General features: G+C 40.0%; 1 protein-coding gene across 1 annotated transcript; it reads left to right on the forward strand.

Moving 5' to 3' along the window:
* Positions 1-6,236: 6,236 nt before the first annotated feature.
* Positions 6,237-20,262, forward strand: LOC121864489 (exostosin-2-like). The gene is made up of 14 exons (XM_042363526.1): positions 6,237-6,381; positions 9,579-9,680; positions 10,380-10,570; positions 11,600-11,815; positions 12,209-12,412; positions 12,892-13,087; positions 13,639-13,761; positions 13,946-14,059; positions 14,505-14,738; positions 15,305-15,386; positions 16,288-16,454; positions 17,059-17,163; positions 17,820-17,987; positions 19,347-20,262. The coding sequence occupies exons 1-14, from the start codon at positions 6,379-6,381 to the stop codon at positions 19,563-19,565; spliced, it is 2,124 nt and encodes a 707-aa protein (XP_042219460.1). The 5' UTR covers positions 6,237-6,378; the 3' UTR covers positions 19,566-20,262.
* Positions 20,263-20,494: the final 232 nt, after the last annotated feature.

Genomic DNA, 20,494 nt, shown 5'->3' on the forward strand with positions numbered 1-20,494 from the left:
GTGTGTGGCGGCGAACGTCCTAATGATCTAACTATTTGAGGGCGTGAGAGGAGAGAGAAAGAAGGAGTAGAGAGAGGTAGAGGTAGAGAGGTAGAGGTAGAGAGAGAGGTAGAGAGGTAGAGGTAGAGAGGTAGAGGTAGAGAGGTAGAGGTAGAGAGGTAGAGGTAGAGAGGTAGAGGTAGAGAGAGAAGCAGTGAGTGATGGTACAAGGGTCAACACGGGATGCTAGGTTGTCCCGCCCCCAGACTCGTATATTTATGGTGTGTAGGGTGAAGCTGTAGGGGAGAAGACTGTCAGGTGCTACGGCTGAGGTGTGAGGGTGAGAGGTGAGGAGGAGAGGTGAGGAGGAGAGGTGAGGAGGAGAGGTGAGGAGGAGCAATGGTAGGAGAGGTGAGGAGGAGAGGTGAGGAGGAGCGATGGTAGGAGAGGTGAGGAGGAGAGGTGAGGAGGAGGAGAGGTGAGGAGGAGAGGTGAGGAGGAGCGATGGTAGGAGAGGTGAGGAGGAGAGGTGAGGAAGAGGCACTGTGACTAATCCTCGACTAACACAGAGGAGTGGCGACAATTACTATACGTTGAGGTTGACCTTGACCAGTGAGATTAACCTTGAAGTCTGACCCCGTGACCTACCAGAGAAGGTTATGGGGTCACACACACACACACACACACACACACACACACACACACACACAAGACAACCCCCATAGTATACAGTACAAGGGGCCCGTGTGACTAGTGCTTGCTGCCACCAATACATAACAGAGAGCAGACCGACGGCCAGACATAATCGTATTAAACTGACAAATTACGATGATAAATAAATAAATAAATAAATAAACAGCTAGACTAGAGTGTTGGGTGTAGCAGGGTACAACACGCCGTTAGCTCCTCTCTAAAGAACACGGTTAATTAGGATGGTAGAGTGAGTGTTTGTCGTGTAAGGTGATGACATGAGGTGGTGGCACTCCGCGTGAGCTGGTGGGCGGGAGGCGAGATACTGAAGTGTGATGTGTACAGCTGAGATACTTACGATATATTGAACTGTGTTACTGTAGGAGACTGGAGTATAAACACAGGTTCGAATCCCATTTATATACCGTTTCCCCTCTCCCGATGTGCATTTGTTTTCCTAAATTTCAAGCATTCTCGACCTTATGAATCTTTCCACATATAGCCTTTCGTGTGTTTATCTCGCTATAATGTAACAAGTCTATCTGTCTCATTTCTGTATGTGTGTCTGTGTGTGTAAATCATTTATTTTGTGTTCTGCAGAGTGACATAGAGGAAATATGTGATAAAAGAGACAAACAGGAAATGAAAGAAGAAAATCGATGATGTATGGAGTGACTGCTGACCGACCTTCACACGATCCCTTAAGTACACAGTGAGGAAATTGGCTGTGAGATAATCCCTCTCTTTCTTGCCAGCCAGCGAGTATGTGTGAGTGTGTGAGAGTTGGGGAGTGAGTAAGTTAATGAGTGAGTGTGAGTGAGTTAAAGAGTGAGAGAGAAAGAAGCATGGTAATCAACCTTGCACACTATCGTCACTACCACCCATCTTCAACACGGCCAGACTTCAATTCCACAATATTAAAAGAAACAATTATGTCGTCACGAAGTACTGAACTAACATTTGTGTCGGTCAGCCCCTTGTGTACGAGGATGGCCGGCCCAAGGGCCTCCAAGGCGTGAATTTGTTTAAGGTGTAGAAGCTGTCGCCAACACAACAACCACACCCTGAGTTAACGAGCTGCATGACCCAGGTTTAAGGGGTGTAGAAGCTGTCACCAACAATCACACCCTGAGTTAACGAGCTGCATGACCCAGGTTTAAGGGGTGTAGAAGCTCTCACCAACAACCACACCCTGAGTTAACGAGCTGCATGACCCAGTGTTTAAGGTGTAGAAGCTGTCGCCAACAACCACACCCTAAGTTAACGAGCTGCATGACCCAGAGTCAAGGAATAGTCCGAGAAGACCGGACAACTCGCCAACTGCACTGGCGAACCATTACCCCGGAACACGATCCACAAATCGACTAACATCCAGGTCCCCAATTACTGCTGGGTAGACAGAGGCAAATGGCGTAAAAAAAATTTGCCCATAGTTTCACCCTGCCCGAGGATCGAACCCAGGCCCGCTCTCTTGATTGGCGAGCATGCTGACCATTACACCACAGGTCGCCACATACATAAATACATACATACAGTGCATGCATGCATACATACATACCTACATACATACATACATACATACAGTACAGTACAGTACAGTACATAAATACATACATACATGCATACAGACACAGACAGACAGACAGACAGACAGACATACATATGAGGACCTCCTCTACATCACACTGCTTGGTGAGCTTTCTGGATTTTCTGCACAAAAACTTGCAGAAACGTAAGACATCACTGGCCGTTGCCCTTGTGGACTTCAGGAAGGCCTTTGACCTTGTTGATCACTGCACTGTTATCAACAAGGCTATTGCACTAGGGCTGCCCACCAACCTGGTCTCATGGTTCACTGATTTCTTGAGTGGACGTCGCCAGGCAGTGAGGTATCAGGGCTCGGTCTCCACATTCCAACACCTCACCGGCGGTGTTCCCCAGGGGACCAAGATGGGACCACTGTGCTTCCTCATCCTGATCAACGACGCTCTATCGGACACTCCTCACAGGTGGAAGTACGTGGATGACTGCACTGTGGGGGGTTTCAATGGACAACACCGCACCAGACTACTCATCGCTACAAGGCACCCTGGACAGACTACAGGCATGGACTACGGAGAACAAGGTCACCATCAACCACACCAAAACCGTAGTCATGCACATCAATACCGCCACCACTCCAGTGCAAGCCCCAGCAGTCACAGTGGGTGCCCATCCTCTCCAGCTGGTGCAGTCTGCCAAACTCCTGGGTGTAACTATAGACAACAAACTTGACTGGAAGGCCCATGTAAATAACACAGTCAAGGCAGCCTCGTACCGTCTCTACGAAGACTTAGGTCACTTGGGACACCCACGCCAGAGCTGAGGACCATCTACAACGCCTTTATTCTCCCCAAACTAACGCATGCGTCACCAGCCTGGTCGTCTTCTCTCAACTCCACCCAACAACGTCAGCTAGAGAAGGTACAGAAAAGGGCTTGCAGAATCATGCTCGGCGCAGAATACTCCGGCTACACCAACGCTCTGTCCACCCTGGAAATGCCATCCCTCAGTGACCTCCACCACCAAGCACTGGAAAGGTTTGGCCGTGGACTACTGCACCACCCTCGCCATCGCCACCTCCTGCCACCTGCAGCCCCCCACCAAACTCGCGCAGTCCGCCACTACAACAAAATTCAGCCCATAAGAGCCCGCACCGATAGATATAAGAACAGCACCATCCCATCTATTGTTCAAATAATAAACAACTCCTGATTTATGTACTGTACAGCCCTGTAAATGTATTGAACGTATATTATTATGTCTAAATCACATGTAAGTCTGTATATTTTCAGCCACCTCCTGCAACTCTATTAATAAACCGTTTATTATTATTATTATTTACATGCATACATACATACATACAGTACAGTACAATACATACATACATACATACATACATACATACATACATACATACAGTACAGTACAGTACAATACATACATACATACATACATACATACATACAGTACAGTACAGTACAATACATACATACATACATACATACATACATACATACATACATACAGTACAGTACAGTACAATACATACATACATACATACATACATACATACATACAACACTTAACAAACACTATAGAGGGAAAACAAAAGACAAGCAAGAGATTAATGACTAATAAGATAAACACAAAGATACTCTGGTAATGAGGAGCGGGAAGAGTAATTAGAGATTATTGATGAATAATTAACAAGAGGCAGTAAAGGGGTTATGAGTCTCGTTAATTTAGTGAATATTATTGTACTTAATGTAGTGAGTACCGTCTTCCCTAATGATGAGAAATGTTAAAGTATTTCAGTAACCTCATGTGTGTGTGTGTGTGTGTGTGTGTGTGTGTGTGTGTGTGTAGACGTTGAGTACAGTATAATCCCCAGCCATCACAAATCTTATTTTTTAAGTAATATTATTAACCAGGAGAAAATGTGAGGAGAGGCGAGAGATTTTAATGTTTTTTTTCTGATTGATCATTTATCAGAGGAGGAGGATGGTGATTTATTTCAAAGTAAATAAACCGAACAAGTAGACGCACCAGACACGTGAACTCCAACACAGTCTGTCCACCCTGTCAGTCTGAGGAAGTCATTACACAAGACCCTATAATTCACTCCAATAAAGCCCTATCGCTATTATTTTAGTTTTGGTCATCCGGAGAATCGGTTAGGTTAGGTTCGGTTATTTGGGATATCTAAATACTGGAGTGACCGAAACTAAAAAGTTACCGCCCTGTGAGCTTGAAAATCCATTTATATAATTTTTATCCTCTTCAGCATGTTAAAGGTGTTATAATACAGTAACTGCCGGTAGGGTCATTGACCTGCGCCCTGCCTTGTAACACTAATAAATGACTGGCGGATTAAAAAAAAAATCCACTGATATTTTAACACACCGCTACACACTGTTACATCCTGTTACACCCTGTTACACCCCGTTACTCATACTTGTGGAAAAAGTTGAGTGTCTTTTATTACGACGTTTTAACAGTCGCTTCTGACCTATACTGAGCAGACCTAACAATTAAGCATCCGAGCCAGTTCATGCCCAGTATCTGCCAGAGACGTGACCGACCGCCCAAGCGGCTAACGAGCCGATCTGTGGTGAAGAGGATAAAAGTAAAAGTTTACCTCAATGTAATACTTTTAACACAAACTATGATTATTAAGTGCATGTTTTGCTTGAGCTGTTTTTTTTCAATTTAATTTTTCCACTTCCACCATTACAGCTTATATTGCTTCACAAAATAAACAAAAACTTTCCAGCTTCACTCATCCAACAGTCTCAGTAGACACTAGTGGACGCAGCCCTGTGTGTCCATAAACTAACAAGCTTCAGGAACATAGCCCCTTCTTTACAAGTTAGTACTACCTTAATACATTTTCTGAAAGTCAATTTTTACATTAAAATCATTATATATAATTGTTTTTATTAAGATACTTTAATAATAATTTAAATTCCCATCTACGGTAGGAAAAGTTAGGTCAGGTTATCAAAGTTTTTATTTTATTTAATATTATTTTTTTAGTATTTTACCTCACATTTTCCCTCGACTTAAAGCCCCAGCCACTTTACAAAACAACTCTTCATTACAAAAAAAAATACAAATAATACATAAACACCCTGCAAACATTTACCCAAGGATGTAACCAAAAGATATTGAACTATAAGTTATCCAATACAACAATAAATCATACAGTACCAACCTTTACTGTGGAGAAGAGATTTATCATGTGTTTCAGTGTCACTAATCCTCAAGACAACTGGTAGACCACAACACAATAATTCATATCTTACATTTCCAACTTTTTCTCTTCACTACTAAAATGTTGTCCACACATAACTGTATTCTTCACATTAATTAAGTCTGCTCTACGGTAACATTCACCATAATACACCATTATTCACTGAGTTATGTCCACCACTGTTAACACAAGGGGTCATAATAATGTGACGTGAAACAATTTAATTATTTTTCATCATATTTGACCTTCATAAGTCTAGTATGTAATATATTGTAAGTACTTTAGCTAAATAAGTTATATTTATGATATATAATTCAAATTAATCAGTCATAAATTAAGGATATTATATTATATTTATATCTCGCTATCTTCAATGTATTTAAATTAATGTTAAAATCATATTACGGATAATAAAAATGATTTACAATAATAATTCAATAATAATGATTTAAGTAATAATAAAAATAATAATAATAATATAATTATAATATTTATTCAGTACAATTATCATGCTAAATGTGGTTTAACATGTACTGTACTTTATATAGACAATGGAGGTATTAAGCTCGGGATTAGTTACTTCTTATTATGTCTACAGAAGTAATAGTAAAAGTTTTAAAGAAATATAACAAATATTATATTATACTTGATCAATACGAGACTGACAGATCACTTCAACAATACAATAATTCTGTGGTTATTGACATAGAAACTAACTCTCTTCTCATGTTATAACTTTATATTTAAGACATGAACTTAATTACCCCTGACCTGGTGATTCAAACATACTTAACTGTTCACATATATAAATAAAGTAGGTTAGTGTGAGGTTGGTAGTGGTTCACACAGTCAGCTGATGGTACGGCTGGCAGTCAGGTCCTGAGGCACCAACACTCACTAACTTAACTAACAACATGGTAAGATATCTGGATCTATGTTTATTTTGTTATAATAATATATGTTTACAGGGATATAATCCGTAATTAAACAAAATATAGAACAAATGAAGGTGATTTGGCATCAGCTCATAGACCACCGAGTAGTGAGGAGTATTAACAATGTTTTTATTTTTTATTTTCGTCTTTAATAATTTGTCTTAGTGTTTTTTTTATTATTATTTTATATCCCAAGAAACGGGTTAAGAAGAGGTGACGAAACGGGTTGAAAACTATGTTGATGAAACAGGTTGGTGACGAAATGGGCAGACCCCGTTTGCATCAATTGTGTGTTCCTAATTATTATACAATATGTTAATTATGGCTTTGACAAAAAGTCTGAAGAAAACTTTGTCTTACCATATTTTTTGGAGAACCTTTTGTAATAGTTAAGGACGATGACCCGGGCTATCCAGTCGCCTAAAGTAGTCCGTACAGAAGAAAACTTGTCATTACCTCAAGGATATCCAACACCAGGTGGATATCTTTCTTAAATTGGTCTTATCGTTTTGGTCATCCAGCGAAGTTGAATTAGGTTAAGTTAAGTCAGGTTAAGTTAGGCTAGGTTGAACTAACTAACTTAAATTCCAAAGATTCTTCAGAGAACCCAAACTAATATATTACCAGCTTGGTTGGTGTACCTGAGCCACATTAAATCATCACTGTCGGAGAAGCTTCTGTTACGTTAGGTCTGAAACACAGCACAAGTAAAGCGCCGACCTTATAATACAACAAATGCTGTAGTTCCTTGATGTTTGTTGGTACAGTAAGTATTGTTATTGTTTTTTATTAATGTAAGTTCTTGATAGTTTTTGTGTTTATTTAACGGAAGCAATAATGTGTATGAAGCATCAGTTGTCTCTTGGTGTACAGTACAGTAAACACGTCATGGTGGCATCCCTGGTAGCCCCCATCGTCAACGCTGTACATAAATGATCGAGATGAAAACGTGAGAAATAAACAATTAGTATACAGTATTTACAATTCCTCCACTGTTTTATTAGTATTCAAAAGGTAAGAAAGAAGTTTTCTTCAATAGAAAATGTTTGTCAATTTGTTCTTTTTCGTGAGTTGGTTTCATAAAGTATTACCTGCTCTGGGAGTGGTAGGTTAGGTGGGTTTTGTTGGTGTATCTTATGCAGTAAATCATAATACAGTATAATATAATACAGTAAAAGTCCAAAAATCCGGATGCCAAAAATCCGGACCACCCGAGAATCCGGACTTTTGGAAAACTAATTATTTTATTTTTATTTTTTTTTTAGCGGGCTTTTGTGTGTATGTGCGCATGCGTGAGCGCCACAGCTGCACAGCGACAACAAGCGACCACGTGGTCTCCACTTTAAAACGAGCAATCAAACTGTGACAACATACCGTATGTACTCATCTATAACCCCCCCCCCCCTCGTTTATCTGTCGACCCTGATTTTTTGACCAAGAAATCGTTAATTTATGATATTCCTCGTTTATAGTTCGACCCACGTTTTTGAGGGTAACAACAAAACCTTCAGTAAAAACGCTCTACGTCCTATAAACTGAAACACGAGTGCCGAAGGCAAATTGTTTACCATTTATTATTACAACACTTTACACTGAAACGCGGGTAGTTTCAACAAAAATATTGTATATTTCCATTCAAGTATTTATTCAAGTCAATTAGGAGGGAATATTATTGTAATACAACAGTTTTTTAACTAAACCATTCGAAAAGCGATTACGGTAACATCTTTTGAACGAAAGAAAGCGAAAGTCATTGTTTTCGTCACGATTTTATCCCACTTTCCACTTTAATACGTACGTAATTTCAGCAAAAATATTACATTTCCGTGAATGCATTATATCAAGCACAGTATGAATAGAACAATATTTTGAGTCCTACTCTTTCCATTTACAGATTACTGTACAAGCCCATAATAATGGCTCCTAAAGTAGATAAACTTCGTTGTGTGAAGAGAAAGAAGAACACGTTGAAATTGAGTGACAAACTTGAAATAATTAAGAAACTAGTACGTGGTGTGAGCAATACTGTTCTAATGGAAACATACGACATTGGAAAGTCTACAATTTATGATATCAAAAAGGCAAAGAATAAAATTCTAGAATTCACAGCTTTTTCATTAAAACTGCTCGTTTTGATAAATGAAGCATGCTATATTTGCTAATGAATAAACTATCAAAATGTACCTGTTCATCTCTTCTTTATTCCTCCTTAAATTTTAATTTTAAAAGTACTGCCTGAGAATCCGGAAAATCCGAAAATCCGGACCGACCCAATCCCCAAGCAGTCCGGATTGTTGGACTTGTACTGTAATAACATAAACTCCAAGTGTTTGTGTGTACAGTATAGACAAGGTGATGATGGTGCTCAGGCAGGCCGCTGTGTTGCCAAACTAATTAACCACTGAAGTTGCAAGTCATATTATTATTTGTTCTTTTATTGTTATATTATTATTATTAAAGTAAGAAAGAATAATTTATAGGGTGTTGTTGCTGTTGTTTGTGTATATGTGTGAAGCAGAATAGTGCTACTGATGTGTACAGTATAAAACGTTTAGACTCCTGCTGCTGCTCCTCCTGCTGCTGCTGCTGCTGCTCCTGCTGCTGCTCCTCCTGCTGCTGTTGCTGCTCCTCCTGCTGCTCACATAAACAAGATGACAGCCTCAAGAGGGTGGACGGCAGCTTCTTTTGTTCTCAGAAGTTTGCTACAACTCTGGTCTAGCTGCCAATTTACTTTTGCTAGAGAACTGGGTACTGTGCGCCTCAGCTGTGTAAACATAGGCAGCATAATGTGCACATATTGTACAGTTTAGTGGTGTGCTATGTGCGGCACAGGTTACCAGTGGTGGAGGAGCGATGATGAGATAAAGTTATGTTTTAAATCTTCATAGGAAGGGTGACAGTTGTGGAGGTTAAGACGCTTAGTGTTTGTTGGTTTATAAACACATGTGAACTAACACTCTTGTTGTTATATACTGTGTGTGTTCTGTAACAGTTTTGATGAAGACAAACTATTGTAATGTACTGTAGCTGCCCTGGGAAGTGACATACTGCATAAAAAAAGTTCAATTTGCAAATGTGGAAGTTTTTCATATTTGGCGGTAAGTATTATTAGTACGGTTCCGTAAAAGTAAAGAATCGGTATCATCAAGTAATTGTACTTATAGTTTTTTCTTTTACAGAATTCCTTCGACAGTTTGTTCAACCACCGGAAGTATCGCAACTTCTTCATCTCATTTTTAATTGTCCTTGTGCTGGCCGTCATACTTGTAGGCTCTGTACAGGTGAGAGCTGCTTGTCTTGTGTTAGGTTCTTATGTCAGCAGGTTTTGTAATATTGTAGTGTAGTGTAGTGCAGTGTAGTGTAGTGTAGTGTAGTGCAGTGTAGTGTAAACATAACTTTATCATTTGAACATTACTAGGGGTAGTAGCTACAGATTACTGCATTGTATTTGTAACCTGGCCAGAGTCAAGAGCCTACTGAATAATGTACAAACCTGTGACTTAAGAACTATTTGTCTATATGTTGCTGTGATTATTACGGTCATCTGTGAATTTTTATTGTCCAGTGAGATGATGGTGAGCATTAGTACCATCTTGTGGCAAGTGTTTGTATATTACAGTTCACTTGTTCTGTCATCTTACTGAGGCAGTGAGAGGAGGGAGCATTAAGTGAGTGTTACGGTGATAAACACAGAAGTAGTGATTGTAATGAGGATGTTTAGCTAATCATTGAATTAATCCCAGCTGCCGGTGTCTAGGCTGGGTCACACACCTGCTGGTAATATACTGTGTATCAGTCATCCTTTATTTACCTTAATTATATAGATAGTAGTTCTTTCAGGTAATTTGTGATAGTATTGTACTACATTAATTACAGTAATCCCTTGCCAACTATGAGAGAATTATAGGACATAACCCCACAGTTGTCGAGGGATTACTGTCCAACTATGAGTTTGTTTATCCTCTTCTTTGTTGTTGCAGTTGTTGAGTGTGGGGTTCACCTCAGGGCACCAGGATGCTCGCCTCAGCTTGGAAGCTTCTAGTCATTGGCAGGAGCTGGTGGTAGCTGGGGATAGTGCTCCCATCCCGACTAAGACCAGAAATGACTGCCACTACTTCAACTGTTTCAATGTGTATCGTTGTGGCCGCAGCGGGAACCAGCGCATGTCTGTGTGAGTTTACTTCCTGTGCTCATTACTGTTAATTATATATTGTATATGAACACCTGTACAGTATATACCTGATGCACTGGTGATATTGCTTCACTCTCAGAATGTATTAACCAAGATGTCAACGGTGAATAACTATGTTCCACCATTTTTGGTTCTTACCTTTTTCATGAACTTGGTTGTTGTTAAGACCCATCACAAGTTTTTTGGGGTGATCCTACACACATGAAAAGGTTCTCTTGGTGTAAAGTGGGAAGGCCTCTCTCTTCTCAAGTACAATTCATGTAAATCTGAATACAGTTATTGGAGTTTTGTGACTATTAGTATAAAATTATTTCTTCTATGACTAGCTGTGTGACTCAGTGTGCACAAAACTGGGGCAACAACATTATGTAACACAGATTGTTATGTAGTTTTCTTTGGGTATTTTACTGAATAAGATCTTGCCTCCAGTTTGTTTAGCAGCTGCCATGAGAAGGAATTATTGTTGTACATATAATGATATATAATTTAAGATTAAAAATATACATAAGTATTTAATACTTTTGTGTTTTAACTTGTATTTTTCCTTACCAGCATTACGATGGTTAAATATTACACTGTTTACTGAAAATACAAATGTAATCTTAGCTTGTAGTGCCTAAGGTATCAATCTATACAACACTAAGACATTACTGTTCTCCCTTTCATGAATTTATTCCCCGTACTGTCCCAACATAGACCTCATGGCTTAACTTTGTATACATAATGAAGTAATGTTTCAGTGTGGAGGTCAGGGATTCACTTACTGTACAGTGTGTGTGTGTGTGTGAGTGAGTGAGTGAGTGAGTGAGTGAGTTTGTTGGTTAGTAAGTTAATGTACCTTGCTGTTTTAGCTCTTTTTTTTTTTTGTCACTTTCTACACATCTTCCCCCGACCATAACCCCCCGTTCATGAGGTAACTGTATCCCTTTATTAACCTTCCACAATAGTCTACAAGGGGTAAAGGCAATTGATGGATGGTGTCACTTACGCTGATGCCTCACTCGCCAGGTATGTGTACCCCGTGGCTCGCTACGTGGACGAGGACCACGTGGCCATCAAGCCAATGTCTCGTGAGTTCTTTGAGGTTATTGACACCATCCTGAACTCTGAGTACTACACCCCCAACCCAGAGGATGCCTGTATTCTTGTTCCTCCAATAGACACACTCAACGAGAACAACCTGAGGAAGGACAAGATAGCTGAGGCTCTGGCCATGCTTCCTCAGTAAGTCTTGCTCTTCTTTTATTAAGTAGTACAGTAATATAACTCTTCCTCCAGTACCTTTGTGACAACACTTGAATGCTCTGTTATCGTACAGTACTTGTTCCTGCTCTGATGTAATAGTCACCAGACCATTTAATAGGAAACTGTCTTATTATTAGTTGTCACCATTTGCATATTTTTTTTTCTTAAAAAATATCAGAACTTTTGCTGTTAATTTTCATCAAATTCATCAGTGATTACTTAGTTAATAATGAGTACTGTTATTAATCACAATACCAGAGAGACTTTGTTTAATGAAGTGACAGTTGTTATAGGTTAAGTTAAATGTGATGTACAACAAATAATATGTAGTAAACATAAGAGACGAACAAGACCTTTCATAACATTTCACAGTTGGTCCGAAGGTGAAAACCATCTACTGTTCAACATGTTGCCGGGAACTCCCCCAGTATTTGACACAACACTCAACCTGGCACGAGGGAAGGCGCTCGTTGCCGGTGGAGGCTTTTCCTCGCTCACCTACCGCCGGGGATATGACATATCTCTGCCCGTGTACAATCCAGCTCATCAGAATTCTCCCGTGGGAAGAAAACCAATGTAAGTCAGATCAGACGTGGAAAGCTAACACCGCTAAACCCATTTATTATTGAAGACTAAACTGGTGGCACTGCACTGGCATATAACAACAACCAGTGTCTCAGTTTCAATTTATATTAAAAATTTTATTCTTTATGCCACTCACATTTGTGCCGGTAACTCCTTCACTATTGGAGGTCACTTTAATATTTTACTCAACAGAGAGAGAGAGAGAGAGAGAGATAGATCCATCATACCTAAGGAGTAAATTGGCACTAATGTCTCAGAGTTGCTTATATGATACTTCATCCACCAGTGTGATCAAAAGGACTTATTATCTGTCTATCCATTTATTCATACTCACTCTTGAAGCTAAATTATTTCTCCAGAAGAAATTTCAAGTTTTAGTATAAATAAATGAATATATTTTTGTGTATCATAGTACAGTATTATATGTGTGTGTGTCTCAGCAAACTTATGGTTGATCGACTCACCAACAGAGGTTCCCGGCGCTGGTTCGTGGTGTCATCACAGGTCAACATCCACCGTGACTACCGTGAGGACCTGGAGGCACAGCTTCTGGACAAAAAGTTACAGCGTGATGACTTACTCATTTTGGACAAGTGTCATCCCTACACTAACCTCACTGTCAGGTGCCACGGCTCTCAGGTGTTCTCTTACCCACAGGTGTTGAGGGTAAGATACTGTAATTACTGTACAAGATGCATAAAGGTGCGAGGATACAGTAGGCCTGGTGGGAGTATAAAAGTTAAAGATTATGTGAAAGTAATGAGCAATAAGTAAGATGGTTGACTGAAGATGATCAACAGAACAAAGAGTTGAGTAGTGAACCCTGGAGGAGATGGAACAACTTTCACTAACATAACATAACATGACTGTGGTGTTGTAGCAAAGTAAAGTATGTTGACTTAAGTTACTGATTGAAGAAGTATAGAGATGGATGGTAAAAAGGATTGTGGTCATTAATATTAAAAAGAGGTCAGAAGAAGGTTGAGTTAGAGGTAGGAACATGAAAGTGAATGTGAAGTAATGTACAGTTGTTAGATATAGAAGAGTGACACCTGTTTGTTATTATCTCTTGCTGCCAGTCGACCAATCATAACACTGGTATATCCTCATGGCTGAGTTTGGACCAATTAGCTGTAACTATATAGGCGGAACAGTCGTCTACAGTGAAGAAAATTCTGTCTTCTTTATTAATGATCAATACGTGAGGCTTTTTTCAGGAAGCCAAGTTTTGTTTGATTATTCGTGGAGGCCGCCTGGGTCAGAGTGCCTTTTATGATGCCATGCGTGCTGGCTGTGTCCCTGTGGTTGTGGCTGATGGATATGTGCTGCCATTTTCTGAGGTAAACTACACTTCATCCTTGTTGGTCTGTCACTAACCCTTTCTTAGTTTTTTTCTTCTCTTTTAACAACAGTATTACAGATGAGAAGTATTTCAATTGTTCTGTATGCAGTATATTTATTGTGTATATTAATACATTGATGTCTATATAACCAAAGTATATAAGTTGGTTACGTTCCCTTTAGGTGATAGACTGGCGGGAGGCAACGGTTCAGGTGTTTGAAGAGGACTTACCAACGATGATGGAGATGCTGAAGAAGGATGTGTCTCAAGAAAGACTCAGCCACATGCAACAACAGGTGAGGTGTACACTATGTGCTCACACCAGCCATGTAAAACAGGTGTGAGGTGTACACTATGTGCTCACACCAGCCATGTAAAACAGGTGTGAGGTGTACACTATGTGCTCACACCAGCCATGTAAAACAGCACTATGTCAGCCATGTAAAACAGGTGTGAGGTGTACACTATGTGCTCACACCAGCCATGTAAAACAGGTGTGAGGTGTACACTATGTGCTCACACCAGCCATGTAAAACAGGTGCTATAATGTTAGTTGTTAGTCTGTACCAGTGGCCCTTCATCACCTTCAGGAACTGTTATACATCAGATGGTACATGTGGTGTTACTCAGGCTGGTGATGTGCAGTACAGTTCATTTAGGTTAGGTTAGGGATTAACTGTATATTCCTGTTATTATATGAATGTAGAGGAATGTTTTATCCTATTGAGTGACGTTCTGCAGGTGTTGTGGTTATATGAAAGGTACTTCTCAACAATGAAAGACATCACCTTGACAACACTGAAGGTCCTCAATGACCGAGTGTTCCCGGCTCACCAGCAGTCGGTGCAGCAGTGGAACACCCACCTCGTGCCCTCCGCCGTAGACAACCCTCTCTTCCTGCCCATCACGGCCCCGGCTAATGAAGGGTTCACGGCAGTTATTCTCACCTACGATCGTCTGGAGTCGCTGTTTCAGGTATTTACTCATGATATCATTCAGGTTTATTTTGTAATTTAGTGTATGTTCAGCTGTGGATATATGATTTTCCTGTGTCAGTTGGTGAGAGATAGAGTATGTGAGAAACAAAATGCTGTTGCCCTTTATAACATATTGTACTGTACTGATGGCAGGCTTGACGGTTCAGTGGTTGACCATTTACATCATTATTGCTGGGGCATGTTTGAAAGATTGGCAGTAGGTTGTGTTTGTAGCTAAGAGAATGAATTGAATGTGATATTTTCTTTATTTCTGTTTTGTTCACATCCAATTATTGTGTGAATCATAATATTTATCACATGTTTGTTCACTTTGATATCTTGAGTGCAGAGTTATCAAGCCATAACATATATACTGTACTGTAGGTGGTCTTCACTCTCTTGGCCTTGGTGATGCAAGCGTGGAAAATGGTCGTCAAACAATAATGACGATGATAGCGAGTACCGATATTTTCGTTTCTTCCGCCTGTCTGAGGCTGACCAGAATCAACAACAATAAACTCACTCACCGATGGGTCGAGTCTGTCATGTATGTCTTACTTGCAGGTGATTCAGACAATGGTGCAGGTGCCCTCACTGTCTAAGGTGCTCGTTGTGTGGAATAACCAGAAGAAAGCTCCTCCACAAGGTTAGTCCTCACCTCAAGGTTGATGTTTTGTGTTTCTCTTGAGTTGAGAATTTATTGTTCTGACAGTGTTGTGGAACTGTCCTCTGGTGGAGTGTTTCAGTAGGTGTTGGTGTAGGATAAAGGCTTTTACCTCCTGTGTCATATAAGTTGCTGGAAAGGAGAATCAGTGAGGTTAATTACTGGTAAGAATAACAGGTACAAAGTCTTGTGGATGGGGTTTGAGTCAGGGTCAGGTGGTGTTGGGATCTTGATTGGTGAAGTGGGTGGAGAAAAGGCAGAGCTGGAGGTGAAAAGGTCAAGGAATGTGGTATTGAAGCTGGTGGCAGGCAAGAATCTGGTGAGTGTTGGGAGGAAGAAAAGGACAACTTGTGGGCTGAGATACTGTGTGACAAATGGCCAAAGGTTAGTGTTAATGATGATGGCAGAATAAAGGTTATCATGTCAGGTACTATAGGATGTCAAACATATACAGTGGAAAGATGAGTGTCAAATGTTACAAGTTTCCTCAACTGGCCGGCACAGTTCAGGATGTCGGGCACAATATCATTAATGACCTTTCACATCAAACCCACATTACATAAGGTTCTGAGTCATCAGCTAAAACTCTGTATAACCAACACCTGTACCTAGACTAGGAGAGTGTGATGGTGGAGGAGTGTTTGTTCTTCACCTCAGGGTGGCCAAACAGCCTTGTCCCACCATCTTGCTCTGTGGGGGCCAGGTCAAGTCATCAGGGTGGTCAGAATAAGGATTAGTGACTTTGTCTTACCAGTCAAGGGAGCATTTGGAAATGCAACATATAATACCCACTTCCCACTAAGGAGAAGTGTGTTAGTGATAGGAAGGGCATCTAACATTGTTTACCTTAATAAAGGAATCTTATTTTCCTCTTGTTTTCCAGCCTCCATGTGGCCCAAGATAAATGTGCCGCTAAAGGTGGTTCAAACACGAGAAAATAAGCTGAGTAACCGCTTCTACCCTTATGAAGAGATTGAGACTGAGTGCATCCTTGCCATAGACGACGACATTAACATGATGACAGCAGATGAATTAGAGTTTGGTTACCAGGTATGACTTAGTAAACACTCATTAACTCCCCCATAAAACACTCATTAACTCCCCCATAAAACACTCATTAACTCCCCCATAAAACACTCATTAACTCCCCCATAATATTCCCTGTACTGTACTATAGTATATAAGTCCGGTCAGTAATGTCTGATGATCTGCTTACTTTCAGGTTATTACTAGAGTTATTTATCTATACAGAGGCCACACTGTGTACACACTTCACTAAACACACTCATTATGGGCACCTCACACTGACCAGCTCCTCTCTCACTCACCCTCCACCCTCACACTGGACACAAGAATGGGACCCATAATTTTCTCACAATATTACTGTATATCATTCTAGGTATTTTAATTTTCTTGCCTAAACACTCTTGTTCTTCCTTCACAGGTTTTAACTTTTATTATTAACATTTCCAAAGACATGTATTTTGAACAGTGTAACTCATCAACTAAATCAGGACCAGTTTACAGAGGTCATTTTTAATATCATCATTATAAGTATAGTACAGTGGCTACGGTAAAGGTTAGCATTGTTTTTAATAAAGAAACTGGATATTATTTCTTGTTTTCATGTCTTGACTAATTTTTCTCCCTGTAGGTCTGGCGTGAGTTTCCCGACCGCATTGTTGGGTTTCCACCACGAAATGTTTTATGGAACAACGACTCCCACAGCTGGAAGTACGACTCAGAGTGGACTAATGAGGTACAGTGAGGGAGTATCATCTTTGTCTCTCCCTCTGTCCTTCACCATGAGGGGAGGAGGGCACAACAGAGACTTACTGGGGAAATACATCATCCCAGATTGCTCCAGTCCCTCTGTACTCTACTGAAATATTTGTCCTACATTTTATATTCCTCCACTTACTCTGTTTAACATATTGGGTGCCTATGTATTATTGCATACCTGTACTGTCTGTCCTCTGTTGATTCTCTGGATGGTGATGTAATGATAACAGACATCCTTACTTGTGTCTTCTTTAATACAGTAACTAGGAGTACATCTTGACTAGGTGTACTTTGTGGACATATTTAACATGTTATTGTCCATAGTCTTGAGAGGGTCACTTAGCCATCCTTAGCATCATGTGAGAGTAATTCTTTATCTTCCTCCACATGACCAACTACCTCAGGGTGTCTACCAGGGTATTTCTATTCACTTACTACAGCGCTCATTGTTGGGTCATCATCCCACCTGTACTGTATGGGACAGGGAGTGGAGTAAGAGAGACAGAGATACAGAAGTAAGCACTAAACAGACAAAAATATATTGTTATCACAGGTACAGTATATAATATTTTGTTTACTATACTTTATTATTAACTACTTGTATGTGTGTATTAAATGATGTACTTATTGCAGGTGTCGATGGTGTTGACAGGTGTAGCATTCTACCACAAGTACTGGTCCTACGTGTACACCACCCAGCTCCCGGGCAACATCAAGGAATGGGTCGACACCAACATGAACTGTGAAGATATTGCCATGAATTTCCTTGTGGCTAATCTGACAGGAAAGGCTCCCATTAAGGTAGGCATTTTGTTTACACTAATACAGGTGGTGATAATTATCTCCATCCATATATTATGTTTTTTATGTTTGTTTGACATCATAGGATTATCAGTTGCCTTTAATAATATTCTCTTAACTTGCTTGGGATTTCATAGATGCCATCAACCAGCAAACACTGAAAATGTTGATGAATGAGTCATTAATCCTGGATGAATAAATTACAGTACAGGTTAGAATTATCTGTAAAAAAACTTCCCAATGAATATATTTGGTCTGAAGGATAAAGCTGTATGGTTGTCCCTCAGTCACACACCAGAAGGGTCATAGTTGTGGACCAGTTAGCTCTTAGCTTCTGGGTACTTCTTGACCTCTGCTGAGTCTCGTCTCCACATTTACTCTGCTCGGGTCTTAGTAACACTGGTTGGTTTGGCTTAAGGTTCAGAAGGATTATAAACTCCAGTTATGAGGATATATTGTGTTTTATATATTGGATTAAGTATTTCACTCGAGCCATGACCTGTCATCACTTCTCATGACAGTTAGTTTGGTGATGTTTTTGGAGCATCATCCCAGAGTCAGTAACATTAGTTCCTGGGTCGTATCTGTATCATTCCTTTTTATAACATGATAGCTCAGTTCAGTACACTCATCGTGTTAAGGAGTTGTTGAGGAAATACCACCAGGCTGAGTTGGTTATTTTTCAACTCATATTCTTTGGTATATAAACATAACTTTCTTCATATTATTTTCATTCAGTCTCATGTACAGTATACACATCCGACATACAGAATGTGGAAAACAAATTTATACAAATTCTCAAGGTCAAAAACATAAGTGGAATAGTGGAATAAACATTTCTTTGTGTGTGAGAGAGAGAGAGAGGTTGCGGGTCAGCAGAGGCGGCTGGGCTGGTTCCTTTGATGCCGCTTGAGGGCGGCCACGCATGGAGCAGCCAGCATCTATGCAAATGGTGCCACTGGTGACTGTGTTGATTTATCTTTACTTTTAATAGTTTCAGCTACTGTACATATTTTCATTTAGACAGTATTTTATTAATGTGTTAGGTAATAAATTACAGTAGCTGTGTACCATTTATCGTTAGATGGGTAGGTGTTTTTTGTGAATCTATTTTGTGTTTTGGGAGGTATGATAGTGGGGTATTTTTGTCATTGGAGAACCAAACTTTATTTTTCCCAGATGTTTTTCTCTTCGAGATATGAAGATTCACCCAACAAATGTTGTTTTATAAACCTAACCCTTCCATATGTCGAGGGATAAGAGTAGTGTTTGGTCATAAAGTTAACAGTTGAATTAGTTACACCTGTACCAGAACAACAGTTGATTTATGTTAAACTCTTTATATTTTCTGTGGTTCAGGTCACACCAAGAAAGAAGTTCAAGTGTGGTGAATGTACAAGTGGGGATCTGTCGGCCAACGAGGCCCACATGGTGGAGCGCTCTCAGTGTGTCACTCACTTCACTCAGGTGTTCGGGACGATGCCTCTCAAGACCGTGGAGTTCCGGGCCGATCCCGTTCTCTTTATGGACAACTTCCCGGAGAAGCTCAAGTTATACGATGATATGGGGAGCTTGTAACACACTTGTTGTCTATGACACTGTGCTGGCCAAGTGAACCACATCTCATTATTATCTTTGTTGAAGTAATGATGTGAGAGATGAAGGTCTTATAGGAGCTGTTTATCACTAACTTGCCACAACTTTACAAGACTTACTAACAAATGTTTGACCAGCCATTGTGTTGATTCTCTTCTGGATAAGATTTATTTAAGATATTTACTTGAATAATTTTGTGGATGAACTACAGTCACCAGGACAGCCTTTGACATGATAAGTTTGGGGTCAGTAAAGGATTAATTATATATATTTATGACCTCTATTATTATAACTGTACTTCTCTCTGGGGACATTGACTGAACATTACTCTATCCACTGTCATTCTTTGCTCTAATCCACAAAAGTCACGTCAAGTATTGTCATCTCTCACTCAATCAAAGTGTGAGGGAAGCAGGAGAAGGTGCTGAGAGGATACCATACAGTGAAGCATCTATTTAACAGTACAGTACAGTCCATTATATCAAGGTTCAGGAGATGTAATACCTCCATATAGCAGACTGTACCTGTTAGATAGAGTTAAATAAAGTTTTTACTGTATGTACTTAAACTTACTTAAATCATCTAGGGATATGAAATGTGTATCAGATAATAATGATTTAAGATGGTGATTCAGGTGTGTGTGTGTGTGTGTGTGTGTGTGCACACGTGCGTAGTGTGTGTGAGTGCATGTGCATGTGTGTGCGTGTGTGTGTGTGTGTGTGTGTGTGTGTGTGTGTGTGTGTGTGTGTGTGTGTGTGTGTGTGTGTGTGTGTTGTGTGTTCTATCTTGAGACTGGAAGAAGTGTTCTATCTTGAGACTGAAGGAAGTGTTCTATCTTGAGACTGAAGTAAGTGTTCTATCTTGAGACTGAAGGAAGTGTTCTATCTTGAGACTGAAGGAAGTGTTCTATC

This window comes from Homarus americanus, unplaced genomic scaffold (assembly GCF_018991925.1).
Source record: "Homarus americanus isolate GMGI-L3 unplaced genomic scaffold, GMGI_Hamer_2.0 scaffold25860, whole genome shotgun sequence".
In the NCBI taxonomy this organism is placed as follows: domain Eukaryota; kingdom Metazoa; phylum Arthropoda; class Malacostraca; order Decapoda; family Nephropidae; genus Homarus; species Homarus americanus.